This window comes from Neoarius graeffei, chromosome 23, assembly GCF_027579695.1.
Source record: "Neoarius graeffei isolate fNeoGra1 chromosome 23, fNeoGra1.pri, whole genome shotgun sequence".
Classification (NCBI taxonomy): Eukaryota; Metazoa; Chordata; class Actinopteri; order Siluriformes; family Ariidae; genus Neoarius; species Neoarius graeffei.
Genome location: NC_083591.1, coordinates 9,175,856 through 9,188,204, shown reverse-complemented (window position 1 = coordinate 9,188,204; position 12,349 = coordinate 9,175,856). Strand labels below are relative to the sequence as shown.

The window sequence follows — 12,349 nt, the reverse complement described above, 5'->3', positions numbered from 1 at the left end:
AATTCACATCTATATGAATTCTACTTTGGCCGCTACAAGTTTACTGCGTGTATTGGTAACACTGCCAGTCACGAGTTGCTCTGTTGAGCGACTATTTTCGGTTGTTAACAGAGTAAAGTCGAAGATCTGAAGCACGATGCTCACAGACAGACTTAATAGCATCTCACTGCTCATGTTCGAAAAAGAGCTCGCCAAGAAATTAGACTGTGATGACATAATAAATGCGTTCAAGGCCAAGCCACGTCGCCTTGCCCTATAAATTCAGTTGCGCAGCGCAGGTGTAGCAGCAGTGTTATGTTCTTCACTCATCTGCTAAGGCCAATTTGTTCAGATGATATATTCAGGTGTTATACTTATGTTCATCTCAGTGTCTGTGTGTTGTTTTGCGGTGGTTGCATGTTGTTTGAGAGAGATACATGCTGAATGTATGTGGAGGTGTATACATTTCATAATAAATTTGGCACACCCAGTGTTTGCTGTTGCACACTCAATGTTTTATTTCTGGCTACGCCACTGAGTGGAAAACTGGAAATAGTGAATGAAAATAAAAATGTACTGTTTTATTTATTGAGTCACCACACAAACCTACTCTCGTTGAATAAAGTGAGCTGAATGACCGCCAAACTGAGTTCGGCCAGGTTCTAACGTCATACCAAAACAAAATACATCACTGATTCCTTCACATTCAGAAAGGTTAAAAACATTCATCATAGTGTGGCACTGTATTACCTAATTCTCATTGCTTATAACTATACAACTACCCAGTGGAGATGAGCTGGGAAACTAAAGACTGAAGGAACAGCTCCGTCTCTGATCCTGACTGTCTGACCTGTTCTGTCAAAATCCTTCATATTAGCCACAAAGTCAGAAAAATCTGTTCGTAAAATTACGTTATAATGACCAAATACAATGAAAAGTATTTTTCCAGTCTCACCTGTGAAAGGTAATCCCATGTGATCTCGTTTGGACGGTAAACCTGTTGGTACAGTTAAACGCAGCACATGAATGAGGCATCTTTCTTCTCGGCTACTGTCTAGACGCTATACCAGAGACGGTTAAAGAATCTCCACTTTGCCACATCCAATATGGCGGCGAGGATGACGTATGATTCTACGCAGAAGGCGGCGTCTATGTTTATATGTCTAAACAGTTTCAACAGCGCATGCGCGCTCTTTAACAGTTTCAACAGACACCAACAATTTCTTAAACAGTTTCAACAGCGCATGCGCGCTCTTCAACAGACACCACTTCAGTCCGCTCACTATATGCAGCACTGACTTTTTCGCTAAGCGCCTTTTCGACATTGTGAGACGATTCTTTTGGATGAATAACCATAATATTTTACAGAACGAAGCTAAGGTTGTTTGGGAAAAGTTATTTTATGTTTGAATCATGCCATTTGGAGAACTGACCAATGTTTTTCATCTTCAGGTACAAGGGGCTGAGCACGAGGCTAATGATGGCGTGTGATTGTAGAGAGGGCTGCTCTCTGAGGCCGCACATTCACACGTGTGAAGACTTTGTACCAATACCATACACTGCCATTTTCTTTTTTTATCCAGTTTTAAAAGCCATGGTTCACTTGACATGCTGGGCCTGTGTGAACTTACAAGCCTGGACCGTGAACTTGAGTACATTTTGGTGTGAAAGCCATGTGCTTTATATCCATGTTTTGCTTGTATGGTGTTTATAATGCAGTTCAGCACTTAATCCATGTTTTGCATATGTGGTGATGTATACGATGCAGTTCAGCACTTTGAGCATTGTTTAACTTTTTTGTTTTTTGCACTGTGCCAGAAATGTTGTGAGCTGATACCAATTACCAATGTGAAAAATAGCTGATCTATAAAGTCACATGTCAATAAAAGCACTTTGTGATTGAAGATTTTTCTTAACATTTGTCTCCTATGAATGCTAATGAAGCAGGGTTGAGGTTTCACCTCAGACGGTTGTTGTACATATCTGGACTCCATCCGGCACTGATCCAACTCCCATCCGGACCTGATTTGGGCAGTGCAGAGAGAGGTTTTTAATGATCCGTGCCGGACCTGGCCCACATCCATTCCAGATCCAAACACTGTATCTACGCCGGATACGGGGCGGAGAGCAAAAGTTATGTGGGGCGGATCCGCTTGCTGTATCCCGACCACACTTTGGGGTACATCCGGTGCTGATCCGGTTCGGATCAAATTGCTTTCTGGTTTTTTTCTGATGTACAAAGTGTTTTAAAAGGTTACTTAAGGCGGACGAGTTCAATTACTTTCCTCACCAAAACGTCGGAAAGACAATATTTGCCTGAATAATCTATCTATCTAATAAATCCACTATTAACTCTTTCAATTAATCAAAGTTTAATCATTTTAATGTATAATTAATACCCTCTGGACATTTCAGCTTGGATCTGTTTTTTTTTTTCCAGGAGGGTAAATTGTTCTTTACAGTGGGCGTGTGTGCATTTTGAACATAAACAGGCTTTAAAAGCTGCTGTCCAAAAGCCCTTTACAGAGATTTATCCTGAAGAACAGGGTTTCTCTCAGGGACTTTCCATACTGTATCCATTTACGGAATTCGAATCGGAACGCGAATCAGAATCTTCTGTTCGAATAAAGAATTGGAACGCACTGAGTAGCTTATAAAAACGCATCTGCACCGTCAGCACAAATACACTGAAGGGAAGATGATGAAGCAGGAAGGAGAGAAAGAAATGGCAAGTAAGTTAGAGATGAGCTACAGCGCCATCAAGCAGCTGTCGTTGGAGAAGAAGCTCTGTGATGTTCTCATCAAAGTGGATGGTGCCGAGTTCCACGCGCACAAGATCATCCTGTGTGGCTGCAGCAATTACTTCACCGCTCTGTTCACCAGCAGCTACTGCCCTCCAGATAAGCACGAGTACAGCATCCCTGACATTTCCTCTGAGATGATGGAGCTGATCATGGAGTACGCGTACACATACCGTGTTCACATCACGGAGGAAAACGTGCACGAGCTGCTGATCACTGCTGATTACCTGATGGTGAGAAGCCTGGTGAACGAGTGCTGTGCGTTCCTGAAGGCTCAGCTGTGTCTGGAGAACTGCATTGGCATCTGGTGTTTCGCTTGCGTTCATGCTTTTGAGAAGTTGAAGCAGCAGGCCTTCCGGTTTATCTTACACAACTTTGAGGAGATGGTGCGCGTCTCTGAGGAGTTCCTGGAGCTGACGGTCGAGCAGCTCGGTGAGATCATCGAGAACGACGAGCTGAACGTGAAACAGGAAAATGTGGTGTTCGAGACCATCTTACAGTGGATGAGACACGCGCCGCAGAGTCGGAACGCACACATGGGAGTGTTACTGGCCAAGGTGCGTCTGGCGCTACTGACGTACGATTACTTTATGGATCACGTGAGGAACAACGCTTTAGTGAAGGACAACGCAGCATGTAAGCCGATCATCTCCAGAGCTCTGCAGAGTATCCTTCGGCTCAACGTGAACGAATCTCTCGGCTCCGAGTTCACACGGCGCCGCCTCCCTAAAGCCGTTCTGCTGGTAATCGGTGGCTGGAGCCACAGGGGCCCCACCAATAGCATCGAAGTATATGATACGCGAGCAGAGCGCTGGGTCAAAGCGACGTGCCATGATGAGAATCCACGAATGCATCACGGGACAGTGTACCTGAATGGCTTTGTGTACTGCATCGGAGGATTTGATGGGAACAGTTACACCAACACTGTGAGGAGGTTTGACCCCGTCACCCGAACCTGGGCTCAGGTGAGCCCCATGCACACTCGTCGATGTTACGTGAGTGTGTGTGTGCTGGAGGGCCGTATCTATGCCCTGGGAGGATTCGATGGCAATGAATGGCTAGACACAGTCGAGCGATATGAACCGGAGACTAATCAGTGGAGTATGATTGCACCAATGCACGAAAGACGAAGCGACGCAGGTGCTACAGCACTGAACGGCAAAGTGTACGTGTGTGGCGGGTTTGACGAGGACCAGCACTTGTTCACGGCGGAGTATTACAATCCTCAAACGGACCAGTGGACTGTCATCCCCCCCATGAGGCACAGAAGGCGTGGAGTGGGTGTGGTCTCATACGATGGACAGGTTTACGCTGTTGGTGGATTTGATGGTGTTATTTATCACAGAAATGCAGAGGTGTATAATCCTCAGACTAATTCATGGAGAGCCATTCCATCCATGATGAAATCGCGCAGCCACTTCGGCATTGAGGTGGTGGACGATCTCCTGTTTGTTGCTGGAGGACGTAACGGCTGTGCCTCCATCAGTGAGGTGGAGTGTTACGATAAGAAAACTGATGCATGGTGTGCAGTCAAAGACATGAAGGTTTTACGCAGCGCTCTGAGCTGCTGTGTGCTGTCTGGTTTACCCAACATGGCCGAGTACACCGCACCCCGAGACGAAGTCCCCCAGAGCTCACAGAGCATGAGCGGCTTCCTCACACTTCCTGCTTAAATTTGAAACTTACAAATAAATTTCTTCCTTTATCAGCATCCTTTTGGTCTCTCTTGTATTAAATTGCACACTCAGGAGCCCTGGAGCAGTAAAAACCCTGAATTAATCTTTTGTTCACTCTTTTCTCATCAGTGTCACGGATCATTTTTATGATCAAAGATGAAGAAAATAAATTACTAATTTAAGTGTAAATTATTCAGTAGTAGTGAGGTGTAATGAAGCTGTTCCTTGAAACAGGTTTGCTCATCTTGAAACAGGCCTAAACCCAGAATTCGTCCTAAATTTCAAAGCATACACCTTAAAACAGGATACTGATTTAAGTGAAATCACAACTGCAAGTGAACTTCCATCAACATTTATTGAAAGCAATTTTCACACAATAACGTCTTAAATTGCCAAAAAGTGTTTCTGTAACCTACTGCACTCTCAATCTTCTCTCAGACACCCACTGTCACAGAGGTGTTTCACAACATATACATTCTAGGGCAGAGAGACAGAGTGAGAGGGACAGCAAGAGGCAGAGAGAGAGAGAGAGAGAGAGAGAGAGAGGTGACATTGGCCGATTGAATAAAAAAAATATCTTTTTTATCACTGATGTTCAAACAGTATTTCTGAATGAAATAAAACTATACCTGATACAGGGAATTAAAAAACAAACATCAACAGAGGAAACTGAAGGAAGTCAGGTACAGGTGCATGACAACAAATGACTGCAAGACAGTGCCAGGAGAAAAATAAGCACAATAACAGAACAGATAGGCATTTGTACTGAACTTCTCATCTCATCTCATTATCTCTAGCCGCTTTATCCTTCTACAGGGTCGCAGGCAAGCTGGAGCCTATCCCAGCTGACTACGGGCGAAAGGCGGGGTACACCCTGGACAAGTCGCCAGGTCATCACAGGGCTGACACATAGACACAGACAACCATTCACACTCACATTCACACCTACGGTCAATTTAGAGTCACCAGTTAACCTAACCTGCATGTCTTTGGACTGTGGGGGAAACCGGAGCACCCGGAGGAAACCCACGCGGACACGGGGAGAACATGCAAACTCCACACAGAAAGGCCCTCGCCGGCCCCGGGGCTCGAACCCAGGACCTTCTTGCTGTGAGGCGACAGTGCTAACCACTACACCACCGTGCCGCCCTGTACTGAACTTATTTCTCAATAAATGATTTCCATTCATTGATTACTTTCTTGTATGCTCTTGTGGCATCTCTCTCGTGGATGTTTTCACCTACTACCTCTGTCTGAATGACTGAGAAAAGGGTGGCAACACATTTTGGTGCAAAGTTTAGTAGTACACTATTAAGACTAACATTACGTCAAAGAAATCCTCCTTTGTGCAAGTGCTCACAGGTATGCTTCCCACAGTGAGGATGCAGGTCTTTCCATCGAACAGCAACACTGGGCTGCAGAGACGTCGCTTCTCCAAGTAAAGTGATGGATCCTCCCTTAATTGGCTAGAAATGAATGGCAACGACAAACAGTTCAGTGTGAATTAGAAGAGTTTCAAGAGAACAGCAGTAAGGTTGTAAATGTCAGGACATTACAGTGGCTATAGAGGACCAGTATGACAATTTCTCACCTGAAGGATATCAAGCAGTGCTTCCCTGGCACACCATCTTCTTCCTCTGACCTACCTCCTATATCATACTTTTATATTATTGAGTAAGCACTCTAGAGCAGCGGCTACAATTATTGACACCTTAACGATCCTTTGGCCATTGCAAAAGTAGAAAAGACTTTCAATACCTAAATTATGCATGAATAATTCTTCAAACGTCCACTGAAAAAAAAAGAGTTGATTCCTGATTACTTAGCGTTTCAGATCACATGACACCACGCCACAATTATCGACAACTTTGTCCACAGTTATCGACACTGTTTTACAATTATCAACATCCAGATGATTATTTTTTTAAAAATCGGTATGTGGTATTCCATTAACAAAACATAGTTTTTATTTAACATTTGCTTTGTGTAGACTTATATTTAGTACAAAATATCTTTTATATAAATATATTGATGTCGATGTTTATGTAAATGAGGAAGTAATTCTAAAGTTTGTAAACAAATGAACCGATAATGTTTAACCTGTCAGAAAATCTTTTTGTTCCACTTTCTACCCACTTTCTAAGTATTTTTGTAGATCACATTTTGTTAATCATTCCCTGTTGTTTGCATTAATTTCTAGTTTTGTAGTTTACAAATAAATGTCAACAGGCAATTGACATTGTGACCAAAGGAAAATCCAGGTCAAAGGTTCTTGTTATTCCTCGAACCAAAATATAATGTCTACTGATATTCTAATATGTGGTAGATATTTACAACAGGGTGGCATGGTGGTGTAGTGGTTAGCGCTGTCGCCTCACAGCAAGAAGGTCTGGGTTCGAGCCCCGTGGCCGGCGAGGGCCTTTCTGTGCGGAGTTTGCATGTTCTCCCCGTGTCTGCGTGGGTTTCCTCCGGGTGCTCCGGTTTCCCCCACAGTCCAAAGACATGCAGGTTAGGTTAACTGGTGACTCTAAATTGACCGTAGGTGTGAATGTGAGTGTGAATGGTTGTCTGTGTCTATGTGTCAGCCCTGTGATGACCTGGCGACTTGTCCAGGGTGTACCCCGCCTTTCGCCCGTAGTCAGCTGGGATAGGCTCCAGCTTGCCTGCGACCCTGTAGAACAGGATAAAGCGGCCAGAGATAATGAGATGAGATATTTACAACAAACTGTCTTCTTCTTCTTCTTTTGGCTGCTCCCGATTAGGGGTCACCACAGCGGATCTTTCGTCTCCATTGCACCCTGTCTTCCGCATCCTTCTCTACCACACCTGCCACTTTCATGTCCTCTCTCACCACATCCATGTACAGTATCTCCTCTTTGGCCTTCCTTGTTTTCGTGTGCCTGGCAGCTCCATCCTCAACATTCTCCTTCCAACATGCTCTGCATCTCTTCTCAGGATGTGCCCATACCATCTCAGTGTCATCTCTCTTAGCTTAATTCCCAAGCTCTCCACATGTGCTGTTCCTCTGATGTGCTCGTTCCTTATCCTGTCCAACCTTGTCAATGCCATCGCAAACCTCAACATCCTCAACTCCGCCACCTCCGAGTTTGCCTCCTGTCTCTTCGTTAAGGGTACGGTCTCCAATCCATACATCACAGTTGGTCTCACTACTGTCTTATACAGTTTACCTTTCACTTTTGCTGGGACTTTCCTTTCACAAATGACTCCCGAAATCCTTCTCCACCTGCTCCACCCTGCCTGCACTCTCTTTCTCACATCACTATCGCAGCCCCCATTTTCCTGCACAGTTGACCCCAGGTACTTGAATTCACCAACTTTCTTTACATCTACTCCTTGCTTCTTCACTCACTCTCATCCCCGTTCTCATTTACAACAAAATGTAAAAAAAAAAGTACTTCATCTACTTCAACAATGTTACACAAAAATCGATACATGACAATTGCAAATGTCACTTAATTCCACAGGGTGTCGATAATGGTGGACACCAGTGAACGTGATCACTTTTATCGACACCTCACGTGACTTCTCAAACACGTGTTTAAATAAAAAATGGCGACGGTCAAATGAAAGTGTAAGAAACAAAGTAGATTTCCACAAGGATATCATGAAATATTGGTGAATTTGCTGAACATGATCTTTCCGCCATGCTTATCTGTGATGGTAACGTCCGGGTTTTCCTCAAATTGCTGATCGTGCTAAAAAAATTCCATCTCAGGTAACGAGCTGTGTTACCAGATGACAAGATCAAAGGGCGGGGGGGGGGGTCTTCTGGTTGATTAATTAACCAATAATAGCTGTTGTGACTGAAACTCACCTTTGTAAAATTTTTTTTTATTGGTAAATTTGAAAAGGTGTCGATAATTATGGGCTGTCGATAACTGTAGCTGCTGCTCTAGTAATACAGTATTAAAGTTGATGTTGTTAGCACCTAGCAAAAGTGACTAATGAATGAACATTGTATAGAAGTTAAGTTAGCAACTAAAGAATATGTTGATTACAGATGTACAGCATGAGTAATAGCCAGTAGCCTGCTAGAATACTGCAGTGGACCAGTGTTGGGTTTATTGTCATTGGCAATCACGCCTGGATAACTTGTGTGATACTTATGCTGTAGATGTTTAAAATATAGCTGTATAAAATCAGACTTATAAAAAAATGGGACATTATGTGTCCTGGTAAATGCTATATATTTTCGAGGAAAAAGAGTTTAAAAAGGGACAGTCCTGGGAAAACCAGGCGAGGTGGTAACACTACCCATGACGCAAGGTGATGTCATGTTGATTTTCATGGCTGATTTCACAGTAGACAACAATGCCTTATCTCAAGTTTATTTCTATATCGCTTTTAACAATAAACATTGTTTCCTTCTTTGGAGGGAAGATGGTTTTCCAATTTGATCTTCTGAAGGTGTCAGAAGCCAGATCTTACTCCTGATAGATATTATATCAAACTATGGACCCATCCCACGTGACGTCACGACAAATGCGGCTGCCATTTTGGATATGAACTACCAGTAGTCTACCACAGCCAACAACGAGGAACGACGGCGAAGCATCGAAAGGAATATAGCCATCAAAGAAAGTTTTTACTTTCAGCAAGACTTCCATCATGCCATTATATTGTTGTGCACCTGGATGTAGTAACCATCAACACACAAGGCAAGATTTATCATTTTATCGGATCCCGACAGATGCTGACCGACGGAGAAGATGGATGGTCTCTAAAATATTGGCAAAATGATGTTTATTGACATAGCAATCGTGTGTAACAGGAAGCATTTGCATATCCGAAGTGTTGTGTTTCCATCAAAGATAAAATAAACCGATATGACAACGACTGCTGCTGCCAGGTTGGGGACACAAACTAGTAGAAAGGAAGTGTGCCAACAGTGCCAACACACTTCCTTTGTGGTCGATTCTGCTTTAAGGTAAGATGCATTTAATTATTCGTCTGCTGTGGGTTTGGAATCGGTAGCCTGACCGATTCGTTCATGTTTGTGGTGCCATTTGTTTGTTGATGCATGTTGAAATGGAAGATTGGTTGTTGACATGATTTCCAGTGATGCTTTGGTGCTGCTGTGGATCAGATGTGTTGAGTAGCCTGACTGGTTTTTTTTTTCTTGCGTGTGGTATCATTGTTGACGCGAGGTTGTTTTTTGAACATGCCAATGCGGACACGATTTCCCCTGATGAGTTATGACTTCAGACGCGATGCGTGTGTGGAGGTGTGGAGTCCGCGTGATATGTGCGTAAGATAGGCTTCTCGTGTGTTTGGAGATCTGTGCTCTGAGACAAGCGCAAGCGCAAGCACCCCCCCCCCCCCCCCCAAGGGAAAAAAGGGACCCCCCCGAAAATATTGGCATAGTTCGAACACTGGGTTGGATAAAGTAATGGCAAATAGTGAGTGCACAAACCATAGAAGGTAAACTGTACACAGCGCCAGGGCAGTGTGATGGTATGTCTACTTTTAGATTGTGTTAGCTTATCAATGAACACACTCGTCACTCGACGAGTTTCACGTCTTTACGACGGATACTTAAATGTGTGTTAGGTATTATTGTTGCAGTCTAAGCAGTCATTGTAGCAGCTAGATGAGCGAGAACCGAAAGGGTCTGTGCAATAAGCCGTTATTTCTTCATGTCCAAAATGGCGGTCGCGTTTACAAAGGTCACGTGAGTGGGAAGGGTCCATAATGAAATACTTCCACACGTCTGTGTTAAACATACTGATTTTTGTAACAGCACATTTTAAGCTATTCAAATATTTGATGTGAACTGCAGAGCACATGGAAAGTTCCATGCAAAATGACTTTAATAAAACAGGCCAGGTCAGACCACACACACACACACACACACACACACACACACACACACACACACACACACACACACACAGTAATGTGCACATAACACACATTCATGCTCTGTGTTGCCAAGCCATCTGTTTAGCCTTTGTTCCAGTGTGTGTGTGTGTGTGTGTGTGTGTGTGTGTGTGTGTGTGTGTGTATTAATGTTCATCTACAATAATACAACTAAGCTTTGGATAATAAACACGTGCAACAAACAAATATGGGGAAAAAACTGTAGCAACTTACAGTGAACACTAGAGGACAACTTTGAGCTGGTGGTTATATTGTTGGATGTCTTCATTTTTCATTCTTCTTCAATGATGGAAAAGGAAAGCTGATAAAATCTGATGCCACATCATATTTATCAGGTTCAACTAACTGATTAGTTGTCTGTTTGTATATCAGCTTTGGTAGAGACCAAGTAGTAATACTTGTGGCGGTAGCATTGTGGTGGTGTTTATATTATCCAACTTGAAAACATGGTGGCATGGTGAACATTGGCTGCATTTTCAACTGCCATAACTGTATTATCAAAATGTCATATCACAAATAGAGTGAGATATTTCAGCTTTACAGCTTGGAAAACAGTGGAAGTAGATTTGAAAAATAAATTGGATGAATTTGAATTTGACTAGACGTTGAAACAACTCACAATTATTATTTTATTCCTCGTATTTGACACTAATTGTCCCAACTTTTTTTTTTGAGTGTGTTGCAGGCATCAAATTCTAACTTCATTTATATTTACAAAATGCAATTAAAATGGTCAGTAAAATGATTGAAAATCTTTTCTTTGTACTTTTCTCAATGAAATAAAGGTTCACATGAATTAACAAATCACAGATTTATGTTTTACTTCATTTTGAAAAATATCCCAACTTTTCTGGAAATGGGGTTTGTATTTATTTCAATGTTCTTGAGTTTGTTTGTTGGAGATAGTATTCCTCTTACAATGCGAATGATTAAAATTCTTTATTTATAAATGAATGGCACATCACGCTATTTAACTAAAACTTGAGTCTTCGGGACAGAGGAATTTAGCCTTTCTGCTTTCTCAGTAACAAGACAAACTGTGTTATTTTTGTCTCATTAACTTAAACAGAATGATGGAAAAGAGAAGCTGGTGAGGGAGAGGTTGATGTCACAGTTGAACAATTTGAAGAGATGTATCCTAAAACAGTGTTTCTCAACCACTGGGCCGCGGCCCATTAGCAGATTGCGAAGTGCCATCTAGTGGGCCATGAATTTTTTTCAAGTTGAAGTTCATTTTTTACCCGTAGTACGGTACAGTTGCTGGGTTGCTTCTGGCGTCACATCCGCCTCATTAAGCTACGGTTACACTACAGCTCACGATGCTTTGCGATGGGTTATCCATGAAAATAAGGCATTTTGGTGGCAATATACACGTGAGCTAAAAGTTGTGGTCACACAGTAGGTGAACACTTGACTATTGAGCGGCTGTGTGCGCTCACAAAGTGCGTTGTGCGTGCGCTTGGGACCCAGTCGTTATGGGAAACACCTGATACTGATTTGAACACAATCAGCACACACAGATACGGAAGCTGTTTTCACAGAGGCTTTGCAAAGCATTATCATTATCACTGTCATGTTTGTTTCTAGCCATGTTTATAACGCTGTTTAAATACTCTTTCTGTTTTGCTTTTGTAAATATAACACCTGCTAATAAACACCCTTCCTGCACTTAGAGCCATCTACCATTGTCTATTTTGTCGTGTCTTGATCCCCAGATCTTTAACCCAGCCATATAAAAAGTTGTAGGCCTCCATGCTCTTCCAGGATTTCATCTGTGTGTCCGTGTAAAACGATGTCTGCAGCACCAGGTAGTTTGAGATGTTGGGGAACTCAGTGGATGGATAATTTTCTAACTCATAGGAAAAATCCTTTTTTTGTTAATGTGTAAGGATCTATCCCACTGAGTGGTTTCTATATCCACTTATTTTGAGTGTACTTCTTGGGTTTAATAACTTGCTTGTTTGCTGTACACAAACATGCCAATAAGTTCTT

General features: G+C 42.7%; 1 protein-coding gene across 1 annotated transcript; it reads left to right on the top strand.

Moving 5' to 3' along the window:
• The first annotated feature begins 2,677 nt into the window (after window positions 1-2,677).
• Window positions 2,678-4,453, top strand: LOC132871144 (kelch-like protein 10). Its single transcript, XM_060905252.1, has one exon. It carries the CDS (start codon window positions 2,678-2,680, stop codon window positions 4,451-4,453), a length of 1,776 nt encoding a protein of 591 aa, XP_060761235.1.
• The last annotated feature ends 7,896 nt before the right edge of the window (window positions 4,454-12,349 follow it).

What these genes read in the sequence shown, in the direction of transcription:
- LOC132871144 (XM_060905252.1), top strand. Translation starts at nt 2,678, where the DNA reads ATGATGAAGCAGGAAGGAGAGAAAGAAATGGCAAGTAAGTTAGAGATG.